This window comes from Xiphophorus couchianus, chromosome 19 (assembly GCF_001444195.1).
Source record: "Xiphophorus couchianus chromosome 19, X_couchianus-1.0, whole genome shotgun sequence".
NCBI classification, from domain to species: Eukaryota; Metazoa; Chordata; class Actinopteri; order Cyprinodontiformes; family Poeciliidae; genus Xiphophorus; species Xiphophorus couchianus.
The window spans coordinates 987451-1012894 of record NC_040246.1 but is presented as its reverse complement, the minus strand read 5'-3'; the positions used below and the strand labels follow the sequence as shown (position 1 = coordinate 1012894).

Below are 25444 nucleotides of genomic sequence, written 5' to 3'. Positions count from 1 at the left end.
GAGGCACTGCAACTTGCATGGCTGTTTTTCAATTTAACATTGAAGACACAGTCCCGGCTTTTCCTCCGTGAGAGACGTTTCCTTGAGGAAAACCTGACCTTTTCCTTTCTCTCCACAGTGTAAAGATTTCTTCAAAGCCGGCCGAGGGATTTATGAGGACTTGCGTCGCAGACTGCCTTTCTACCCTTCTGACTTCACAGATGGTAAGCTGGACCTGGACTTGTAGTGAAAGTGAGTCATTTGTGTTGCTATGCCCCACCGGGGTGCCGCTGGCAGCACCTCATTTATCTTTCAAACTTTGCCTCACAGAAAGAAAGTATTGTAATGTTTTACATATTTGGTACATCTTGGGGTTTTTGGTTTCTTATGCATCTTATAGTGCAGCATATTATTATACAAATCTGTCAAATGTGGAAACAAGCATAAAAGTTTGCATGCTCAACCCTCAGGTTGTGTATTTTTTACATTAGCCACTTAAATTTCAGGATGACACCTATTTTTCAAAATGGCTGCTATCTATGAGCCTTTTAAAGCTAAATGTTACTTATTTTAACAACTTAGTAGAACTCTATGTCACATCATATGTTTTTGCCTTTGGGCTTCATATTGATACAACTTTAAAGTTATAATATGTAGCATTTTACAGGCTGAGCAACAGTCCTCTTTGTGGTAAGCATTAGCTTCTGCAAATTGTTTGATATGTGTAACAGTTTAGCGTGCCCACCACTAGTAATATAAACCGGTAATTATAGTGCAAATGTATTATGTTTCATCACAACCACGGCAGCCATTTTGAAAAATGGCCACCAGATAAAGGAAAAAAAGATCAAGAAAATATATCTCCTCCTTCCCAAAATAATGGCTGATGTAATTTTTGCCAAAATATGATTTCGGGGAGAAAAATAAAGGGCAAAAAATGATTTAGACCATTCTTTTAGGAATGGTCTAAGGTTCAAAATATAAGGTTCTAAGGTATATTAAGGTTCAAAATATAAATATGCATGGTTTGACACCACACACATTCATGTTGTCCGTCAACAAAAATAAGTTAAACACCAAAAAACAACCCTGAGAACATCTGTGCCAAATTAGGATCCACATGTGAAAGATTTTTGCTGAAACATCCAATTATGTGCTACACTATCAGCATTATATTTGATTAAGTTAAACACTACAGTAATATGTGGTGTCTTTTTGAAAATCTTAGGTCTAATACAACGTGTGCTTCTTTTTTTGTGTTTTTTTTAGGTACGTCTTTGCTATCCTTGGGTTTTATCCAGGGTTTTGCACCTTGTAAAAATAACTCTAAAGTCTCCCACATGCCTCCTTATGTTCGACATTATTATAATATCCCAGGTCATCAACCACAAGCATCTCCCTATACCTTACTGATGCAGTCGCTGAAGGCAGGTACTTTCACTGAGTCATCAACTCAGACTCTTTACCCACAGTGTGTGAAAGCGGCTCCGGTCCAGGTCGCACACACACAGATGCTAAATAATGCGTTAGTCACAACAAGCAGCTCAGCCCTTTCCTCTCTCAACGCATTTTTGTTTTATTTAAGCTGCAACAGAAATCAACACGTTCCTGACATGTGAGTTTGATCAAATGTTCATCCTGCGAAGGTCACGGAAACCAGCGATCACATTAGAGGCCAATTAAAATGTTTGATTCCAACATGAGTTATCCATCATTCATCTGACCGCTCCTAAAACGAGATGGATTACACAAACGCAAAACATATCACTCCTGTTTTCAAAGGGGCAGTCGGCTGTGTAAGCCACAGTAGAATATTCTGACACACACACATACACCCCCCCTCTAGAGGTTCCTTATTGCAGGGGAACTAAACGATGGATTCTGCTAGCGTTTCTGTCGTTTTTAAATTAAAGTGCTGAGCCTCCTCCGCTTCATTATGAGATGCATATGACTCATGTGTTTGTGTTTGTCTCCCTTCAGGTATAGTTGGAAGTAATAAAACCCTGCTGAAGTACATGACCACAGCCATCTTCCTCTACATCGCCATCCTCCTTCCCGCGATTGCTTTCGGCTCCCTCAACGACGAGAGCACCCGCGGCGAAATCGGTATAGGAGCGCGCAGCCGGCATGTAGACACTCTTATGTTCTATCAAACACGAGTCGACAAAGTAAAGTTCCCACTGAGGATTAGCAGAGCCAGCTGCTCTGCTACTCCATTTATGTAGTGTATAAACAGGTCATCGTTGATCTAAGACAGTTTTAATGACAAAAAATAGCTTTAAAATATTTTTCGACTCACAAATAGAGTAAAGCTTTGACATATCCATTTTTTTATTTTTAATTTTGCAATAAAAAAGTCCCGATTCCTTTAAAAAAAAAAAACTGAAATAACAAATCAGATACCGACTTTAGCTCATTTGCTTGACACAGATGACATCTAGTCCTTTTCTTTTGTACAAGTGTTAAAGAATAATGAAATAACACAGGCGCTGTCAGCTGTACTGGACAGGCGCACAGCAGACGTCAGAAGTTTCCCATTTTAGTCAAACGAGGCCAAAAACACCAGATGGGGACATTTTTCAGCATTTTTCAACTTTGACAATAACCTTTCTGTGGAATTTCAACATTGTAAATATTTTTTCCAACATTCTGACATTTCCACATCCGATAGGCTCTGAGGTAGATGGAAAGTTAAAGGTAAGCAAAAAAATAAATTAATAATAATAATAAAGGCAAGACTTGCACACTTGCGATATGTTTTTGATGAGGGAATATCATTACAACATGATTTAAAGCTCCAAAAAGATGATTTTACATGACACTGCCCCCTTAATGTAGATTAAACACTTTTGGTCATACCACAGATTGATACATGGATTAGTAGTCACATCCCTGCCACATATCTAATCCCATAACAACCTCCAATAACTGGTCCAATACCAATAGTTGGTCAGATGGGCTTTGTTTCTGACAAAGTGCAGGTGGCTTTTTATTTTTTTGGTTGTAATTTTTCCCAAATCAAAAATCTCAAATGGATAGCTTCATTCTTGAGCCATACTTAATAATTTGAGACTTTTACAAAAAGGGTTTTACTTGTTTGTTTTGTTACTTTTTGTTCGTTTTGTTATTATTCTGGATTCTAAACCAACCTTCCAAAACATTAACCTTAAACCATATTTTAACACATGATTCATAACTTCTGTAGTGAAATATGTTTTACTGTAAAGCACTTTGAAATGCCTTGCTGCTGAAATGTGCTTTACAAAAAAAATTGATTGATTGATTGATTGATGCAGGAGCAGAAACAGAAACTAAAGAGGCCAAAGAGTTTTATGAAGTATCATAACTTGCTAATGACGTAGTAATATATATGTAGTGTTTTTAAGTGCTGTCATGAAATTACAGCACTTAAAAACACTAAAAACACTTTTTAAGTGTTTTTACAGCACTTAAAAACACTTAAAAACCTCAGAGCCTATCGGATGTGGAAATGTCAGAATGTTGGAAAAAATATTTACAATATTGAAAAAAACTGTAATGAAAAATTGTTTTGTTTTTTTTTTCTTGCTTTTTGCTTCTTATTTTTTACATTTCATTATTTTGTTGGTTGAGAACGGATTGTTGGTTGACGTATTCTAACTATAAAAACCTAAAGCCTGCATTACTCATCCCCCTAAAATTGAATTGTGTGTATTTTTGGGGTTTTTTTATTGTAGCGGGAAGAGCATGCAGCAAGTATCTATAGTTAATTTGTGGGTAAAAATAACAGATAATTCGCCTAATAACATTCCTGGTGCAGAAAGTGAATTATGAGTTTCCTTCTGCTTCTGCTCAGCTGTGCAGCAGAACCTTAAGGGCATTCATGTTTATTCATCAGAACCTTTTCCTGTGTCTTCTCTGCGTGTGTGTGTGGGCGTGTGTGTGTGTGTGTCTTCTCTGCCCAGATGTTCGGAAGACTATCATTGGCCAGAGCATCGGCGGAGTCATCTACTCGTTGTTCGCTGGCTCCCCTTTAGTTATCCCTCTCACCACTGCTCCCCTCGCCATCTTCATCAGCGGTAAGCTCTCCTGTAGTTTCATTCAGCTCGCCTCAAAAACAAGGCAGCCGTCTCTCACAGTTTTACACAGCAGACGAGTCCTAGACGGTGGGCAGAACGCTAAGAAGGTAGCATCAAAAGTGGAAGAAAATTAATGGCGGAGATTAAAAAAAAACCTATCATACTCATCTCCTCTTTAACTAAAGAATCAGAAAAACAATGTTCAAACTCTTGGTGTTAATGAGTGTCTAAAGCAGACAGGTTGTAAAATCAGTCATCAGTTTGCTTCAAAGATATAATCCTGACATTATTATTTACATTACTTTCATATCAGATTTTGACAACCCAAGTAATCCACATTCACAATAAAGTCCATAAATAAAGTCATGGGGGGGGAAAGAACTTCAGTAGACACTTTTTTCTGTAATGTTAACTTCAAGATGACTCCTGTAGGGAATGCAATTTTTTTTATATTCTTTATTTTTTTCAAAACACCTGTGCATAGCAGCATATACATACATATAACTACTGACCGATTTCAGCTGACTTCTTGGTTTCCTGTGTCTTTTTGCACACCTGTTTCTTCAAGCGTTTAATACTTATTTCATTTGTCATTCCAATATTTTGTTGTTTAATTCCATCTCTGGACTAATTTGTTTTGTATGGATGGATTACTGAGAGTTGTTGCTCACATCTGGTTTGAATTTGATGTCAAAAGAAATATTTAGAATATATTTCTCCCAGAAAAAAAATAAGTCCAAACATCCAATAGTCGCCGCAGAGGGGGACAGATGGACCAGAATGTGTGTTGTTTTTTTTTTTTTCTTGCCCATGTTACGTAACAGCTGGTTTCAGGTGCCTGCAGGTCCGCACATTTGCTCAAGAAAAAAAAGGAACAAGTAAAGCTTTTATTCAGTTCAGACCGAACGCAGCACATAAACCGCTGGACGGTTTTTTGCCCAACAGCATTGTTTTGTTGGGAGGAATGTAAATGAACTTGAATGGTGGAAACTCCGAAAGAGAGCAGAGATGAAGAAAAGCAGCGACTTTGATGCCAAGATGCAGTTTTAATACCGAAGCTGTTTGGCGAGTTTGCGGTGGGATGATCTTTGAAGTAAATGGGTTGGAATTGTGCAGGGAACATTCTCATGGGGATAATTGTAGTATATTTCCAGCAGCTTTCTGAACGGAACAAAGGCTTGTTTGTAAAGTTGTGACTCAAGATAACAACTAAATTATTATGGTTTTTAACAAACTAATTACAGTTCTTTTTTTGTATTTTTCCTTTTCAAGTTAAATTAAAATGCATGTTTCTCTTTAACTCTTTGTGCATCCATGTTTGAAATCAATGAAGCCACCGAGAGCTTCTGTAATAAATCCTCTCATTATTGGAGTCTGGAAAAATCTTTGAAATGGAATCACTTTTAACCAATTGAATGTGTTTGGGTTTTTTTCAAATTGTTTTTGAATTGAAAAAAGAGTTTGCTTCTTTCCTGATTTTCCTCTTTTTTTTGCATGTTTGTCACACTTATGCAAAAGCGTTTGAGAACGTTAAATCAATTAAAAATATTAGTAAAAAACAACACAGGTACTTAAAAATGCAGTTTTTAAATGAAGTTGTTTTATTAAGGGAGACAAAAAAAAGTCCCCAAAAAACACTTTTGCACACCCTTCAATACGGCATCTTGCAAAAATATACACACAGCATTTTCCACATTTTGTCATGCTACACATTTGAACGGTTTTAACTGAGATTCAACATCGAACACCAAACAACCAAACAAAGTAGAAGAAAATATCTGCAAATTTCCTACAAGTAAAAATCTGAAAAGTGCTTTGTGCATTTGTACTTCGCTCCATCGTGTCTTTTTTTTTTTCATTTTCTCTTCAGAAGTCACCTAATTAGTAAATTGAGTTCACTTGTTTTTCATTTATTCTCGGTATGGAGCCAGCTGTGCTGCGAAGGCCTCAGAGGTTTGTTGGAGAACATTAGAAAACAAACAACATAATGAATACCAAGGAACACCGCAGACAGCTCAGGCAGAAAGCTGGGCAGAAGTTTAAGGCAAGGTGCGATTATGATGTCACCCGACTTAAGACATGTTAGGGATCATTGTTCGATGCATCGTCTGAAGATGAACAAAGTACGGCACAGAGGCAGAGACACGGCCATCCACGAAAACAAACAAGCAGAACATTAATAAGAAAAACCACTCAGGAAATACGAAATACTTTAATCTGATGGGATTAAATAATCTGAATGTATGGTTTATATGGATACTGAATTATTTAATATGATTGTGCATCAAGTTTTGTTCAGAATAGAAGTACTGACATGTGCAAAGTTGTAAAGTTTCCCTAAAAAAGCACAGAAGAAGAAGCTGTTCCTCAGTTTCTGCCAAACATAAAACCAAAAAAACAGTAGTGTGTTGGTTCCAGAACGGACCAGCACCAGGTTCTAATAAAACTCGGGGAATTACTGCAATTACGCCTCCCGCTTTCTCTGAGGGGTCAGATTGACCCTGTGTGCGCTTTTATGGCTTTTTTTTCTTCCTGCAGTGGTTTTGGGAAATGACAGGCTGATGCGATTACAAATTCATTCCGATGGAGCCGAATCTGATCCGAATATTCCGATCGGGGCGTCGACGTGTCGTGTTTTTTTTAGTTTGACCGACAAGTTTGATCTGATTACTTATATCCTCGTATGCATGCCTTCTACAAATCTGAGTTTCGGAGAAGAAAATTGAGAGGAAACTGCATCATTTAGAGAAAGGCTAATGGAGTCTTGTATAAAGTGTGTGGACACAAGTTCATCTTTATTTTGTTCCTTCCACTTTACAGTTATACACTACTTTGTACAACAAAACAAAAAGTTTATATTTGAAATATGAAAAAATGTAAAACGGTTCAAGAGGTATTAATACTTTCGCAAGGCACTGTAAGCATTTATTCCTTATACACACACATTAAAGGGGCAGTATTGTATAAAATTGATATTTTTGAGTCTCATATTATGTTCTAATGTTATTTCCTCTAATAAACATATCTAGAATGTTGCTTGGATTCTTTAATGCATGTTTGAGAAGGAAAGCATGTTTGAGAAATCCTTGAATCTCTATGGCATTCATTCAACCGTTCAAAATGTCTGGCTGGACTTAGCCCCGCCTTCGAGACCAAGCTCCTCCTCTGAGCTGCAGTTTCCAAGCTTCTGCCTCACAGAGCGGTGCTCCCCCGCTACTTCTCAATGTTACACTGGTAAAAATGTTCTTAATGGGTTAATAGAGGAGCCATGTTGTGATGACTTCCTGAAGCCCGAGTTTCAGAAAGAGCAGCAGTTTTTGAAGAGACAAAGACCCAATTTCAATTACAAAGTAAAATTTCTTTTGTCATATTTGATATATGCAGCATTTTTATACCAATTGAAGTTAACATAGTTATTTGACTGTGCTATAAAAAGGCTCTATGTGGCTGGACAACCCATAATACTTCCCTCTTAAATATTTTCATTGTGTCATTCAGATGTTTTATATTTCTATACAAGTATATGTGTGTTTTTTGTCTTGTGGATTGTAGTGATCCGAGGAATCTGTGATGACTACAACTTGGATTTCCCAGCTTTCTATGCCTGCATCGGTTTGTGGAACTGCCTCTTCCTCATCTTGGGAGGGATCTTCAATGTCAGTCTGCTGATGAAGCTCTTTAAAAGGTACCACTTATATTTGAGTTTACATTTATCTCGGCTTATTGGGACCGTTTTCCTAATGGGTCATATGATTCCAACTCCACCGACCTGTAACTGTTGGTGACAAAATCTGTAATATTCAAAGCCAACAGCATAGCGGATCTTGCTAACTAGCTTGTTCTTGTTTTTGTTTTTTTTGTTCTTTTTTGTCAGCATTAGGTTTTACAAATTCAAAGACCTTTAGCAAAAAAATGTGGATGCTGTGAGCAAGAATGGCTCATAAGTTCTTATTTGTGAGTGAAAGAAATGCAAACTTTAATGTTTCTGTTAGAATTTCTCAGATGTTTGAGCTGCAGCCAAAAACATCCAACTTTGATGGTTATGTTGCTCTGATGCCATTTTTTACCTTTACAGTTTTGGTTGTTTCCTATGAGATGCTTATTTTGGTTACTAAAAACAGCTCTTGATTTGCCGGTCGTTCTACGTTTCTGTTCTCATCTATGGTCTCGAGCTCTGGGTAATGACAGACAGAATGAGATCATGGATACAAGCAGTTGAAATGAGTTTCCTCCACAAGGTGTCAGGGCTCTCCCTTAGAGACGCGGTGAGAGGTTCGGTCATCCGGGAAGAACTCGGGGGGGGTAGAGCTCTCCATGGTGAGGTGTTCTTGGCACGTCTCACTGGGAGGACACCCAGAGGAAAACCCAGGACACGCTAGAGGGACGGTGTTTCTCAGCTGGCCTGGAAATGCCTTGGGATTCCCCCATAGGAGCTGGCCCAAGTGGCTGGGGAGAGGGAAGTCTGGGTCTCTATGCTTTGGCTGCTGCCTCCGCGATCCGACAATAAATAAGTACCATGTGCTGTTTTGCACAATTCACACCCTGCAGGAAGATTCTTGTTAGAAAATATAATTATCTGACACTACTGAACAATATCTATCAGCAGGAGGTCACTTGGTTGTTATTACTGGATGACTTTTCCTACTTTTACCTTTTTTTAAGCTCAAATGGGGATCAGAACCAAAATAAATGGAAACAAAGTACAACCCAAAGTTTTCAGACCTCAGTCAGTGGCAGTGGGAATGGAAGAGTCTGAGAAGTTCTGGTTCTTGTATCCTCCTGCTGTAGGAGGGCTCTGGGCAGCTTGGGGTCTGTTCTGGCTTTTGGCTCATCTGGCTCGTGACTTCCTGCACTATTCCACTCTAATAAAATCTTGCTTACAGAACAGGCTGGGTTTTCTCCCCTTCACTTGGATTCCCTCCTGTAGAATTTCTATTGGGCCAATCAGCGAACAAAGAAGTTGTGAGCAATGAAATAAATTTTCTGCTCTGTTTTGGAATTGTAGTCTGCCTAGAGATGGCAGAAGAGGAAGTAAATAAAACCATTCAGACCGTGTTGTCCATGCTTCTAAATATTGAATTAATATTAACAGCTGCCTTGTTCAGATCACAGTGGAGGATGGTTGTTTTTAGCACAGGCAGTTTCTGGTAGGCTTCATAGCACCAAACTAGGACAGGATATACATCGTGGGGAAACGTTAGTGGTTGGGAAAAGATTAAAACTTTATTCAATCTGTTGGAGGCTAACAAGACTACTGAGAAACGATTGCTAGCTTCCAGCCTCCAGCTAGCCTGCCGCTGGCTTCCTATCGTTTTTTGATAGTCGAGTGCCCAGACCTCCTGTGCGAAGGACGAGTGGCTGGTTTTTACCAGGCTATCTCTTGGTAGCAGAGGTGCCACCAAAGATTGTCTGTCAGGCTTAGAGGTTGGTCTGGTAATCGAGGTGGTTGGAGCTTGTCAATTGGATTTGAGTTGTGATGAAGCCCAAAGACCCTCAGGGATGTGTCGGGGTGACTGTGGCTTGTGGAGTCTGAACTAGGCAATGGTCAGTGGATTTTCCTCTTCATCACTGGGAACACTTTGTGTCTTGTGTGGGAGCCTTAAAGTCTCTTCTTGACCTGCACTGGAAGACACGGTAGCAGTGTCAGATAAGGTGGAGTCTGTGACATATGTCTTCAGGGTCTGAGGCTAGCTATCCTCTGCCTCTTTTGACCAGAGTTTGTTGTGAAGTTTCTCCCCATCCCACCGTTCTACCAACGTCACACCTTTAGGTGACAAACTCTCACACAACTATTCCACACGTAGACAACCACTCTGCACACACATATACACACACATCCACCCACCCACCCACGCCGACAGAAATAATCCAGATAACTGAAGGTCATACAAACACAGCTTCCTATTTCACTGATGTGGTCTGTCATAATTTCAAACCAAACATGTAACTAGAACATCATATCGGTAGAGCAAAAATAATTTGCCATGTTTTATGATCGTAGGCACAAAATACAGTAGTTTTACATGTATGAAATAAAATGAAAGGCAGAATGGCAATGGGTAGGTCTAGAGCTTTTATGATTTAATGACAACAAACTACTCCAACAACACTGCAATATAAGTTCATTAAAATATTATTTTATTAAGTTGAACTTCCTTGTATTGTTTGAAATGGAATGACAAAAATGCTACTTTTTTCTGTGTTTTAACATTTTATTTGTCGCTAAGCAACAATGTCCAATGTGTTTTCCAGGTCAACAGAAGAGGTCATTGCCCTGTTCATTTCCATTGCATTTGTAGTTGATGCTGTCAAAGGAACAGTCAAAAGTAAGTAACACAAGCAGTCACTTTGTTTTGTTTTTCTACAGCACTGCAATCTGTAACTGCTTATAATGCTTCCTTATTTTGACTGTGATAATTAAGACTTTGCACCCATCTCAGATTTTACTGTCATCACAAGCAAATTTCCGATTTAAAGCAGGCAAAGGTTTTCTAACACAAATGGAGTGGTAAAAAGATAACTGCGACATAATCTGCATACTGTGTTACTGGTGTCTTTTTAATAATGTTATTTGCTCGAGCTACTTGCTAATTATGCCTGAAGAATCCTTCGTTGACCGAGAGTGCCAAGATCTCTCCAGCTAATCAATTAGTCATTTTAATTAAAACCTGTCCAGTCTTTTTCATAGTGACATTGTTCTTTGCTTCAGCGATCTGCAGATGGATCTTTACAAATCTGCTGCGTATTACTTAGCATTTTTTTAATATATATTTAATACAAAAAAACATTTATATTCAGCCGCTATTTATGGCTAATTCACAGAGCGTGAATAAAATCAGCTCTGTAACTTGGCATTAATGCTCTTGCTTCTAGATTTTACTATAGTTTTTTGCTGCCTTCTGCTTTTCAGACTGAAACTACAGAGCAGGGTGTCTCTGCATAATAAAATTTGGCCTTAAATACACTTAAAAAGGGCTTTTTGTTTTTTTCACGTGACTTTTCTGTCAGCCAAATGTTTGATTCACACGTTGGCATCTTGACGTGGTTGAGGCTACTGGCAACAAGCTGATAATATATCTTTAATTGCTAGCTTGTTGCATATATTATGAGTCGGTGTAAATTTATTGGCAGTTGGCTGGACGACGTTCTTCTCAGCACTGAAAACAGACCCTGAACTCACCATCACTTTGGTGAAACTTGTGGCGGCAGGAAAACGCAGTGGAGTTATAACAAAGTTATGCAGAGCTGACAAAGATTTTGGATTTCAAATGCTTAAAGCTGACCATCCAGACTGTCACATAAAATCACAATAAAATAAACTGAAGCTTTCGGTTGTACAATAATAAAATTGGAAAGGGTTCAGCGGAGTTTGAATGCTTTTTAATTTACCTAAGAAAAAGAAACACAAAAATTTGGGTTTTATTTTTTGTTAGTTTGTTTTGACCACTGTGATTCTGGTTTCAGTCTTTCAGAGGTACTACCACGCTCCAGGTCTGGAAAACAGGAGCTTAGAGGACCTTCCTCAGGTTGGAGACCTGCAGGGAGGAAACAGGAGTGAGGTGATGGTCGGGTCGGTGTTCAATGCTCTGCCTGAATCTTTCATCCAGTGCACTCGAGAGAGGCCCGTCCTTTGCCTCCTGCTGATGCTCGGGACATTATGGATGGGCTATACCCTCTACCAGTTCAAAAGAAGGTACATTCTGCATTAATATTCCGAGGCACTTGAAAGATTAATCACTGGAGAACTTTAAATCACGTTTGGCTGGGAGCGCTGCCTTGCTGGTATGGATGCTGCATAGCAGGACCTCGCCTCTAAGGATTGTAACTTTCCAGACAGAACTTGCTAAACTCACTTTTCTGTCAGAGCTTCAGTTCCAGCCTGTGATTTAATAAGCATTAATATTCTACTACTGATTGCTCTCTGTAATCAAATCAACCTCAAAGCTGGATTCAATTGTGTAAGCAAGAGGCGGAGTAAGGTACTTAAGCGGTGTCAGGATTGCAGCCATTGTCCTTGTCTTGTCCACAGTAATTGTATTCCTCCATTATTTGTCTCTCCTTGCTCACTCCACTGTCCTTTCTCTCTCTGTCTCCGTCTCCCAGTCCGTTCCTGCATGCCAAAGTGAGGGAAGTGCTGTCGGACTGCGCCCTGCCCATCTCAGTGCTGCTTTTCTCCTTCATCGGCTCCTACATTTTTAGCGACATCGAGCGTTAGTATCATTTGACTTACCTCTTGTTTTGCTCCAGATGGCTGGATGAAGCTATAGCCTGTTGGGTAAACCTGTGCAATGTGAGCAGAAAACAGCCACAGGAAGTTTGTTTGTAGTTTTCAGGATAGCAGAAATAGTACTAGGTTTTTCTGGTTTCAGAAAATTGGAAAGACACCCAGGAAGATATAAATGATCAAAGTTTAGATCATAAGGTATTTACAGAGTGGCTGTGCATCCCCAAAAAGTTTTAAATTCATGTATTTAAAATTAAGGCTTTAAAAGGTCTTAATTTCATTTTAAAAAATAGAAGTTGGCCTTAAATATGTTCTTTTGAAGTCATAAATTTTGTGGCAGGTCTATTTAATCTTGTATATCCTTTGTAGTCTTTTTTTCTTGTGGGATTTTTGTGTCAGGCAAACATTTGAGTTGCCTATGAGTTGCTTCATCATTGTATTATATGATGAGTTAAGGCTACTGGTAACTAACTGCTAATGTACCCTTGGTAGCTGGCAAAGGCCGATATTAGCAGATATATTAGCAGGAAACATTGGTTCTGGTTCCTGCAGTGGAAATGGAGGAACAATAAAAACAAGCTAACTAGCTAAACAAAAATGCGAGCAAGCTGGCTAGCAAGCTTGATTTTTTTGCGTTTATTATGGTTTAAGTGCAAATTTATCGTTCTTGTCATTGGATCACTTCTGTTGCATCCTTCATTTCTGTGTGAAATAACTTGGCACTACGTTGGTTAAGGCTGTTTGATTTGTACATTTCTGACATCTTAAATTTCACCTTCAAAAGTCTTAAATCTGAATTGGTTGAACCTGCAGAAACCTAGTTTTAAATGTGCAGTTAGAGTTTAGTATTTGATTGATGAGTGACTCAGTGTGAGCACACCTGCAGTGGAGGAAGGTGTTCCTTTACTTTAGATAACCTAATCCCAGCTGTCATTTCATCACTGCCAACAGAAAATCAATGCACTGTGTCCACTGACCTTAGTTGGTAGGTCTATAGATTTCTGATCTCTGTGGTCTGGCAGGAAATAATCCTTTTTTTTTTTACTCCAGTAAGCACCTAAACGCCCCCTTATCAACAGCAGTATCATTATTGTGGTTCCTCAGGCCTTCCATCAGAAGTGCTGCAGAGGACCTTAAACATTTCAAGTACAAAAAGTAAACAATTTCTTTCTTGGAGGTAATCAGTTTTTTGATTGCACATTTGCCATTAAAGTAATTCACTTGGATAAAAGTTGAGGAGTTAGCTCTTTAGCTCTGAACATATGGATTTTGAAATCAAAAAAGCTGTTTGGAAAGTTTAAAAGGTTGCATTGTTTTGGAGCTCCTTGTCCAAAACAAATCAGAATATGAGGCATGAACACACTCGACGGAAGAAGAAAGCGTCATTGACCGTTTTTCCAAGTGTCATCTGTTTCTGTTGGCCCTCAGGAAACTACCAGCTAAAGAACAGGAAGCAAATAGAAACATTCACCTGTGCCAATCATCATCATCCGACCAACACATCAAGATTCTGTTTTAATGGCCTCCCCATAGTGGTTCTTGCCATAAAAAAAGTTCCTCTCCTCAAGACCAGCAAACTGCCAAATGTGCTGCTTGTATAAAGGAGCTCCCACCTGCTGAGTTCAGTTAATCAAGAGCTTTAATTGGCAACACCTGGCTGCTACCTACCCTGACAAATCCAAATCCTGTGGAATCTGCAGTAGATGGCAGAACGCCGGCTGCAGCGTAAAGTTTTCGTCATTTAAAGTGTGTTACCAATATGCGACACACACACCCCGTTACACACATCAATACGCCGTTACTAGGAAAGGCTCTTTCCAAGGTGTTGACCTCCATTGAGCAGAGTTTATCATCTTGGTCGAGGATGTTCCGACAGGTGTAGTCAGGGACTTTACCATCAACACTCATCCATCATCGATTCATGGCTAATAGATGATTCGGTTCTTCACCCGCCGCAACAGGAAGATTTTCATTCCTTCTACTGACTAACTAACCTGGAATTGTGGTAGTTTATGAAGGAATTATTGTTTAGTTTTTGCTTATTTTACCCATTTATTTATTTTTTTTATTTCTTCCATTTTATGCATAAATTATTATTTAAACCTTCTATTACAGGAGCAGCATTATGTAAAATTGACTTTTTCAAGCTGTAAATCTTGTTATCTGATATTCCTTCTTCAAAAACAATCATGGAGGGTTGATTTTCTGATGCATGTTTGAGAAATCCTTTCATCTCTGTTGCAACCATTCAGCTGTGCAAAACGCCTGGATGGACCTAGCCCCACCTTCGAGGACATAGCTCCTCCTCGGAACTGCAGTTTCCATGCTTCCACATCACAGAGCAGCTCCTCCACTCAGCTCCTTCAGACTAGCCAGCAGCAATTAGCAACCACCTGGTGGGACTGCGGATCAGCTGAGCTCATTATATGAGCTTCTTCTCAGAAGTTCACATTAAAGGGTTCATAGAGGAGCCATGTTATGATGACCTCCTAAATGCAGAGTTTCGGAAAAAGCAGGAATTTTTAAAGAGACAGAGGCCCAATTTCAAGGCATTTAAATATCAAGGACAAATTTAATTTATGTCATATTTGATATATTTTTATAACAACATCAGGCAGCATAGTATAAAATGGTGCTATGTGCCTGAAAAACGCATAGTACTGCCCCTATAAGTTATATCTGACATCCTTTGCAGATGTTTATTTTTCTTTTTAAATGTCTTCAATTTTATTCATCAATTGTTTTTTAAATACAATTAAAATACATCTGACATCCTGTGATACACTTCTGATGTAAGGAGTAAATTGTGACCTCTCATTTTGTGATGAGTTTGGAGATCATTTTTATTTTTATTCCAGTTCAGCCAAAGCTGCTAAAAGGTAAAACCTGCCTTTTGTCTGAAACGGCCTCATTTGCGACGGAACCCTTTTATTTGCTGCCCTTATTATTGCTTTATGCTCTTTAATAAAAGCACCCGACAAAACACATTGGCCATTTTCAGGTTGTTTTTTTTCTTCCTTTTTTTATCCTCTGTTGTTTGGCATCATTTTTAGCCTCTATTGTTGCCAAGGCAGCAGCTGTTCTCTGGGGGTCAGAACAGAGATGACTGCCAAACCCCGAATGAATTTAAATTTAAGTGCCCGGACAATTTTCTGTTCTGTACCTCCAGAGACAATAAGTCATAGCATAATAGACCAATTATTGTCTTGTCATTTTCTAAATTTAACCAGTTACATTTAATCCAGCAGTATTTGACAGAGCGGCGCACGAAATTAGATATGAAATGCAGAAACTCTTCAAAGGATTAAAAACGATTGAAAACGTGGATTATCACATCAGTAGAACATAGCAAATGCACAATATTAGCAAATTAAGGAAGATTTTTATGAGGTACTTATGATGTTTGTATAAAACTTCATATGAGAGAGGAGGATCGTTTCCAATCTCATGTGCTGCCATTTTTCTCCTTCTGGTTGTCGCTTCGTCCAGTTCCAGTGTTTAAGGTTCACAATCGGCCGATCTTCAACGTGGCTCCGTTCGAGCGGCTGTCGGCCATGAACGTTGTCAGCGCCATGGGACTCGGCTTCCTCCTGGCTCTCCTCATCTTCATCGACCAGAACATTGTTGTTTCGCTTACCAATGCTCCAGAGAACAGGTAGGGTGCCAACACGCTGACGTAAGAACCTCTAGTTCTCTACGTGAGCTTGCATACACTCATCATGTGGATAAGTAGAACATTAATTTCAATAATAACTCTTGGTTACCAAAACAATATGCTTTGGAAGTTGTCTATTTGTTTTCAACTGAATTAGCACTATTTTGCGCCACTGAATTCAAAAGTGACATCCATTTTCCTCAACCAGGTCAGGTTTTTATTTTAATTTGCTTTAGAGAAATCACTCAGCTTTTTGAAACAGTCGTGACCTCAACCATATTGATCATTTAAGGAATTTAACTAGAAGACTGGTCTATGCCAGTATACTTAACTTCACCAGTTCTGATAAGAAAATTGGGTCCAGAATTGTGCGTATTCATTTCCTTTTTGTTCATAAAGTGAGACTCATCACTGTCCTCTGAAGTTCCCATCCTCCTTCATTCACTGTGTCCACTGGGTCCTACTGAAGGACACGTCAACATATTATGGATATGTATGGATATTATCTGCAGCGTTCATCATTCACAGGGCTTCCCTCATACAGCTCAGCCTGTTTGTACCCGAAAGCCCCCAAAACACACAGACTTACTTAAATGTTGCAGCTCTGACATGAGCACACAATGTTCCACTCTTTCCTATAATGTATCAACGTTATTGATTTACGCTGATGCTTTCCGTGACAGTATGAAAGAATATAAATAATGGATTTGTAGTTTTGCTTGCATGACGAATGAGACGGAGGAGTACGCTCGCTCCGTTTGTGTTTTTTTTTTTTTTTTGCTTTTAATTACATATCCTCTTTGTCTGCGTTCACACCGCTTCCTTTGTTTCCTGTTTGAGTGTGACATGTCGCCTCTCTCTTTCTCCCTAACCCCAGGTTGCTGAAAGGCACGGCGTATCACTGGGACCTGATGCTCTCCGGCCTCATTAACATCCTGATGTCGGTGCTGGGGTTGCCCTGGATGCATGCTGCCTTCCCCCATTCCACCCTCCACGTGCGCCAGCTGGCTTTCGTGGAGCAGCGGGTGGAGGGGGGGCACCTCTACGAGACGTGAGTCCGCCCGCCCTCTCGCCACCGACCACGATCAAATGGAGGCGTTGAAAGTTCATCTTCAGAGCGTGTGCTGACAGGGATTTCTTTTTTTTAATCGCAGGCTCTCTTGATTGCTTGATTAGCATGGAACTAACAGTTTTCCTTTGAGGACGGATGAGCTGAGAGGGAGTTTCTGAAAGATGAGAGGATTAAGTTGAGCATTTCATCCACAGCCAGGCGAGATTATACTTTGCATATCAGGATTAATAAAGCAGCAGAGTGTGATAAATGAAGACTTCTTGTGTGAGGACAGAAGATGTAATCAAGGGTTTTAGGGGGTTTTTTGTGGACAAAGTATGCAATTTGGTATTTTTGATGGGATGTCTGTGTGTAAAATGAATACTTCAAATTCTCCAAATTCCCTACTTATGAGAATGTGTTAAGTCGCTTCTAGTCTGTTTAGAAAAGTTCATTTAAGTTATCATGGAGGATGGAAATGATATCTCCTTCAGTTCTAAGATAAATAACAATCTGTCAAATTACAAAAAATAAAAACGTTAGAAAAAGCTAAAGACACCATTGTTTTTAGCATGATTTAAAGTGGCAGTATGTAACTTTTATTTTAAAAAATGTTTCTTACATATTTGTTGAAACTGTCACCATGTCATTAAGTATGGTGTTGAAATCTGTGAAAAATTGATCTCCTCTGCTAACTAGGATCAACCAATCAGAGCCTTAGCACTATCAATCACCTTCCATGTGACGCTGCTTCTCCCCTGCAACATAGTCTATCATGAATGCTAAAGCTAGTTAGCATTCCCACTGATGAAGGCTGGTAAATGATTTTTGACATTAGTGCATTTAGCAGCAAGAACATGAGATTGATTGACAGCGCCATGCCCCTCCTCCTGGCTTTCATTGGTTGCTTTTGGTGCATTTCTTCAGACGATAATAGCAGCTCAGGGAGGAAGTGAACGAGATCGATCTTTTCACAGATTATCTGTCTCTCACAACATGGTGACAGTTTCAGCAAATATATAGAAAACATATTTTTATAATAAAAGTTACATACTGCAGCTTTAAGAGTAGCAGTCAAATGAACTTGACTGATGATCCACAGGTGTGACCGTGTCTATAAAGGTAGTTGGGTCTTTTTGAATCTTCCACTATGATTCTTTAGCACTTCTGCTGAAAATGATAGAGAACCATCTGATGCTTTCAAATATAATGTAGCTGTAACAACATGTTTTGGCAGTTCTTTTTTTTTTCATGGAGTGTTTGTATTGAGTTCTCACAACAGAACAACTCGTACCAGTGATATTCTTTTAGATGGATTTTTCTTGTCTTTAAGTTGAAAACTATCCACTTTCTTGTACCTTTTTTCATTATTTTCTCTAGAACAAAATGTATCTATATTCTTTTGGGGAAAACTTTTATGTCTTTTCTTTAGTTTAAAATACAAAAATTGAAATAAGACAAACAGCTAGTGTTGACACAATACCAAAGAAGAAGAATATCAACAGTGATCTTGACCTTCCTAACTATCTGAATCCACCATTCCACAGTAAAAATCATCCACAAGTTTGAAACATTGGAAGTGGACATTCCATAAAATATACTACAATTTCAGGGCCATGCAGAACTGCTCAGAGATGAAAATAGAAAACAAGAACTCAATTAAAAACAACACACAGCAGATCTGAAATAGCATGTTCATTTCATTTTTTATTATTATTCACCAATTAGTGCATGGAAAATAACCATTACAGACTAGCAAACAGAGGCATTGACCTACAAAATAACCCATTATACAAGCAAAGAGAACAAATGGCAACAAAAACAAAGACAAATATATAGAATTGTTTAACATAATGTGGATTAGAATACTTTTTTCTTCTTTCCTGATTTTCCCCCCTCCTTTTTTATATTCTGTCTTGGTTTAAACAATCTACAGCCACATAGATATTTTGGGTAGAAGTGATGAAATAAGTAGATAAATCAAGAATAACTAAAGAACATGTTCTGTGATCTTATCATTTGGTGGCATTAACGCACAGGCATTGAAATGGTGTTTAGAATAGGAAACCTGTTCTCAGCAAAAACAAAAAGAGAAAATGGCAGCATGTTGCAGCTTTTCAAAATGTGATCACGTTGGTCCAGAGAGAGGAAATTCCTCCTCAGGAGTATGAGATAAGAATAAAAATGTCATCCAATGGAAACAAATATTTCACATTTTACTGAGTCTAAATACTTTTAAACGATGGGTTTTTCCGTTGTCCATCATCTTTTGCATGCGTTTAAATTAAAGAGATAATACCTGTTTGTAATGATATATTTAGAAAAGCTGCTAACACTTAAAGTAACACATCAGTTCATTATTTATGGAACAGAAAAACATTTTATCACGTTTCCTAGTTCTGGGAATTGTGAATTGATTCAAAATGCTCAAAAATCGATTTTAAAATACATTTAAGTTGTACGTTGTTGCCGCTCCTATTTGCAAGCAAACTGCGTATTACATTACGCATACACTTTTAATTAATATTTCAAATAATTGTTTAATATTTTTTATTTAGGAATAAGCCAGGAAGTTAAGCTAACCAATTAGTGGTATTACAGAATTTTGTGCATAACCCTATTTTTTTGTTTAAATACAAATTTGATACTGTGTGGAATTGCTTTAAATAAATGTCCTGTATGGTTACACAGTCTCTTCCTTTTTCAGTCATTTTATTTAAACAGAATCTCAAAACCGTTTGAATAAAAAAATTGGTTTTGAATCGTGACCTTAAAAACTGGAATTGAATCGAATCGCTTGACAGCGTTTCCATTACAAATGTGTGCAAAACAAAATCACGTGTGAATAAGTTTATTCATGCAATAAGTCACTAAAGAACACGTGACGCCATCATCGTCCAACGACTTCCTGTCGTTTTCTTCTTCTTGGTTTGCGCCAGCGGCAGCATCCAGCTGTTGATCAAATGACTCATTAGGCAATAAAAAGTGTTTCCATTGCAGTTTTGCAAAGTAAACCAATTTTGATTCGGGCAAAAGAGAAAACAAACAAAAAACCACCTCGTTCTAGTGTCAAAACGTTTTGTCAAAAAAACAAGAGTTTTTCTCTTTTTTTTATTTTTGCGTTTCCATTAAGAAATTTTATTTTCAAAATGTCATGTTGCGCAATTATGTGGTCAACAGAAACGCACCTAGTGAACGATTTGCATCTCTAATCAATTATAAGATCCTGTTTTGTCAGTAATACATCGTTACAAAATCTACTTTTTCAAACAAAAGAACGTCATTCATATCCTCTCTCTGCTTACTAAATCATGATGTTTAGGAAAATCTGAATTGCACTGCTGCAAAACCTGCAATAAAACTGATGGGAAAATCCCCAGAAACAAATTCTCCGTCGTTTTGCCAGAGATGATTTTTCAGAAATCCTTCGTTCTTTCATTGTGCGTGTCGTTTTGTTCCTCCTCAGCATCGTCCAGGTGAAGGAGACCCGGCTGACGTCTCTGGCTGCCAACATCTTCATCGGCGTGTCTCTGCTGCTGCTGCCCGTTCCGCTGCAGTGGATCCCCAAACCCGTCCTGTACGGCCTCTTCCTCTACATCGCCCTCACCTCCATCGACGGAAACCAGATGTGCGACCGCATGGCTCTCCTCCTGAAGGAGCAGGTGAGCCAGGGTGCTGGGTGAGAGCGTGTAGGCGTGTGTGTTGGTGTGTGTGCCCATATGTTGGCTGTGGGACTCAGCAGATCAAACAGTTGACTAGATGCCCAGCACAAGAGTCACCTCTCATCTACTAACATCTTTATTTATTTGTTGTTTGGGATGTTTGTGAGGGTTTGGTTTTAGGAATTACAAAATAAAATTTAAAAAGGAACCAAACTAATGTTTTTGTTTGATCTCGGCTTCATTAAAATGCAGAAAGATCCTGCACAATCAGTTGAAAATATTAAATTTGATATCCACTAAATAGTTTTGTCAAAAGAAACCTGCAGGAATCTCCTTTTTTTCCCGTGTGTCTCTTATCCCCAGTGTCCGGTTTAACCTTGCCTCTTCAACAGTGAGGAGATAAAGCAAGGCTTACCCTTTCAATCCATACTTTACATTCTGCTGCCCCCACATGGTAGCAGCAGGACCTGCACGCCCCAGGAAAAAAAATCTCGAGCTTAAAAACACCCAGACAGTAAAAGTTACATTTTAAAAATACTCTGTTACTGATGGAAAGATGGTGTGTGTAATGAAAAATCTGTACATTAGATGTGTATTTCCCATATTATTTATTCTTATTTTACAGTTTAAGACACCAGGATATTTTATTTCCAGATGTAGCCATCGCAAAGTGTGACCAGTTGATCCCAATTTCATTTTTTCTGATTTCTCTTTCTGAGCCATGAGAGTGTTTCTTTAAAAGACCCTCTCCTTTAATTGTAAAATATTCAAAACATTTCTATCTAGCAGATGTTGAAAACTGAAAAAGATGCATCAGAGTGACTTTGCTGTACTCCACCCAGCCTTTCTGATATCAAGTCTCTTTCGTCTTGCTCTCTCTCGCTGTCTTGCAGCCAGAAAAAACACACATTTCATGCTGTTTTCTGGGGAGGAAAAAACTGTGTCTTACATGTCCTTTTTTTTCTTCAGACTTCATTTTTGAAAACCTCTGTAATACTGACAATGGCAAAAAAAAAAAAGCAAATGTTACAATTTTGCTCCCCAAACAAACAGTTTACATGGCTGTCAGGCATGAAAACAATCTGAAACACCTGAAAACCGATAAATCCAGACATTGACACTGATTTTTAAGTACAAGCTCTTAATACTCATGATCCGTGGTTATGTTTTATGATAATTTCCAAAATTTTTCAAAGTAGCAACCAAGTTTGCAAACATAATTTAGGCAGGTTCACGCTACCGAAAGCTAACAGAAGTTGTCATCTGAAAGTGGAACTTAAGAGTGCAAATCTCAGAGCTGCGTAGGCTGTTCACTGCCTGTAATCATTTCCTGAAGACTGCAGTAGACCCGAGGACAGCAGAGAAACACAGCCGCAGGGGGAGATTGTATTTTAATCAGCTTTTATCCTCTCACCCCCCGCAGACGTCTTACCCACCTACCCACTACATCCGCAAAGTGCCCCAGAGGAAGATCCACTACTTCACCTTCCTGCAGATGATGCAGCTGCTGGTGCTGTGCACATTCGGCATGTACCCAATACCATACATGAAAATGATCTTCCCTCTGGTCATGATCCTCCTAATCCCAATCAGGTACGTATGGGGAAGCTTGGAATTTCATTCTCTCCATTTTGAGATTCAGGTGTTTGTTTGTGAGGACGTTCACACCGTTTCAGCTCATCTGCAATTATGCACCTAGGTGGAAATGTAATCTCTGTGGCGAACTTGTACGATATCTTTTTGGTGTAATGCAAAATCTCTCCTCTCTCTAACTGTCTAAATTTTTTGAGAACTAAAATTTTAGCTTTCTTTTTTTAAGGTTTGAATTTTGAACCGAGAAATGTTATCTCTGGATCCTCTGAGAACATGAACTCCTCAAACTGAAGTCACCTTCTCCTGTATGTCGGTAGATCTAAAATTGCATGTTCAGAGATTCTAAAGCTACACTCACACCAGGTGAATGTTGTCCATACACAACGTTTCACCGCAGTCTGATCTGATCTTCTCACACTGGCAAGAAAAATCCGATTTGAGCCATTTCCATACGTGGAACTAAGTCAGATACGTATCTGACTGTTTTCAAAGATCTGCAGTCTGAACCCTCATGTCACATTTTATCTGACTTTTACGTCAGTGACCTGAGACATGCGTCACAAGACGCAGTAAATCCAGATGTAAAAATGGCTGGAAATTACAATTATGAACTTATGGAAGAAATCTGTGTCACAATCGCAGCGCTGTTATCTCAGACTATCCATCCAAACAGACTTCTCTACAGAAGCTGTAATCAATTCTTCACAAAACAACATTTCTATTACTTGTGCTTTCTCTTTATCCGTCTTATGATTTTGTCAATCAATCAAGTTTATCTGTAAAGCACATATCAGAAACAAGGCATTTCAACGTATTTGACTTCATAAAATTTGGAACAAAACTCAACAATGGAAACATTACATTTTGCATCAAAATGGTGCTTAGAGTTTCATTTATTATGGTACAAAAGCAACTCCAAACTTTTGTACCATTTTGACTGAGTTCCTTTAGTCAAGGTTTAAAGGAACTCAGTGTTTCGGCTGTTTTACAATTTTCCAGAAGCTTGTTCCAGATTTGTGAAACTTTAAATCGATCCATAGACGGTATCATTCATTATTGAACAGGCAACCATTCGCACAGATCAAACTTTAGGCGAATAAACTGAGTGGCCCGAAAATTATTTGATGAAATCAAATGAAAACAGGTTCTGCTGTTCAATCAGAACATGAGATTAATTAATGTCAGTATTGAGTCACTGTGGCAACATCTAAGTTCTCTTAATTTATTTACTCTGGTGCATACGTGCGATCTACATCGTGTCTCAGAATAACGATGTTTATGCGGCAGAATTTCTTGGCATGTCCAAGATAACCGGTTATAGCTGGTGATCAGTTTAAGTAGCTTAAAGTATTAGAAGTGAAGGAAGCTGATGCTGGAGCGTTATTTAATAAAAGCCAAAAATCTTTCAATATGGAGATAAAATGCAAATGTGCAATAGTGTCAATAGGAATCAACTTATAGGAAAGAAATGTATCAGTTTAGTGAAAAATGTTTTTATTTTTTTTATTACTCCTAGTTAATTAGACTAATATCTGGAACATTTGAGGATGTATTTCCACCCTAGCAACTCCATAATCCCTTACCATAATTTGGATTGATGAAATGAAGAAAGTGCCCAAACTTTTCCACATTATTTTACTGACGTCAATTTGTGAGCAGATCAGAAACCAGATCTGGAGCTGAAAACAGCTCTATACAAACAGCTCTGTGAAACCCCTTGTAAAGTATTGATTTAGTATTCTTTGCTGGGTGAGTCTTTAGCAGAGGAGTAAACAGTGCATTATTTAAAACATTTGCTCTGAAAGTTTTATTTCTTCTCATCATTAAAGATGTTTTCCAATCACTTGAAATGGAAACTAAATCTTAGAGTGTGCTCTGCAGAGACAGAAACTGTTATCTGTGTTTGCTCAGGGGTTTTGATTCCTCTGGCTACCACATGACAAAATGTTACTGAGTGATCTGTTAAATGTGTTTAGTCACAGTGTTACTACCTGCATACAACGCAGCACACATTCCTGATTAAATGCCTCGTTACAAATTAAATCACTACATTTAATGTGTTGATCAAATTATGTTGCATAGAAATGTCAACAGCATTAATTCATAAGTTATGTCTACATTTTTAGCAACTGATGATTGCTTTTTCATTTTAAAATTCAGCCATTTGCAGGCTAAAAGTTCTAGTTTTGGGGGGGTTTGTTTTTTTTGTTTTGTTTTTGAACATTTGGAGTGCAAACATTGACCTTGCACATCTTGAATAGCAGTTCTGTGTGTAGTTTTGCTAAATCACTAACAAAACACTGAAACTAGCTTTCAATATTCAGTGTAATTTTGCAGATTTGGAATTTGGTATAACTCAGACCAGTGGTTGCTAAACTCTTCCATGCTAAGGCCGCCCAAACAGCATTAGCTTCTGCTGGGGATTCTCTTTACAAACCCACTACTCAACAATTATTATATTCATTTAGCATAAATGCTGCCTTATTATACCTTCTGAATTTAGTCAGCCAGGAGTTCTTTGGTTTTTTGTGGCAGCAGGGTTGCTTCTGTCTTTTTCTTGTTCGTTTTGCGCTTGCTAGCTATGTTAGCTATGCTAGCTTGAGGATCAAAGCAGTTTGATGAATTTGAATGGCAGCCAATCAGAAAGAAGAGCATGCCACATAAGATTTGAATAATCTATTTTCACCTATAGTCTGTAGCATTTGAAAAACAGCTTACATTTTATGATAAAACAATTATGACTAAAAAATCTATAATTAAAAAATTGTCAATTGATTTTTTTTCTCAGCTTTCTGCAGCGCCCCTCACTCTCCCTATAGACCCTCACTTTGAAAACCGTTCATCTATCTGTAACTATTATTTTTACCAACTAAGAATTGGGAGTGTTCTACAATAAAGAGTCTTTAAAGCAGAAGTTGTGAATTTTGATACATTTTTCAACATTTATTTAAAAAAAAGAAGCCATTTTGGCGCCTGGCATTCAGATCCAGTTTAAGGACTGCAGTACCTTTATTGATTTTGTGTGTTTGTGCACTCAGTCATTTATTATGAAAACAACATACTTTTAGCTTTAGTGTATGTAAAAAATGATAGTGTAATGTGGCAAATTGAAGATAAAACATGTAATTCAAATATAAATAATGTAAACCATACAGCACTTTTTAAGTATGAAATTTTTTTCTACAGAAATCAGAAAAATAAAAATAAAAGATCATTTTTTTC

General features: G+C 38.3%; 1 protein-coding gene across 5 annotated transcripts in view; it reads left to right on the top strand.

Moving 5' to 3' along the window:
* The window catches only part of slc4a11 (solute carrier family 4 member 11), a 148883-nt gene that overhangs the window by 118403 nt on the left and 5036 nt on the right, over positions 1 to 25444 (top strand). For 4 of the 5 annotated variants that reach the window (XM_028001596.1, XM_028001598.1, XM_028001599.1 and 1 more), the window contains 11 exons: positions 119 to 203; positions 1960 to 2085; positions 3924 to 4037; positions 7590 to 7722; positions 10290 to 10363; positions 11502 to 11730; positions 12141 to 12247; positions 15751 to 15916; positions 16794 to 16967; positions 20434 to 20629; positions 22053 to 22222. In XM_028001596.1, the coding sequence (XP_027857397.1) occupies positions 119 to 203; positions 1960 to 2085; positions 3924 to 4037; positions 7590 to 7722; positions 10290 to 10363; positions 11502 to 11730; positions 12141 to 12247; positions 15751 to 15916; positions 16794 to 16967; positions 20434 to 20629; positions 22053 to 22222 (1574 nt within the window). The remainder of the gene's footprint in view (positions 1 to 118; positions 204 to 1959; positions 2086 to 3923; positions 4038 to 7589; positions 7723 to 10289; positions 10364 to 11501; positions 11731 to 12140; positions 12248 to 15750; positions 15917 to 16793; positions 16968 to 20433; positions 20630 to 22052; positions 22223 to 25444) is intronic. The other variant, XM_028001600.1, reaches the window with a different exon arrangement.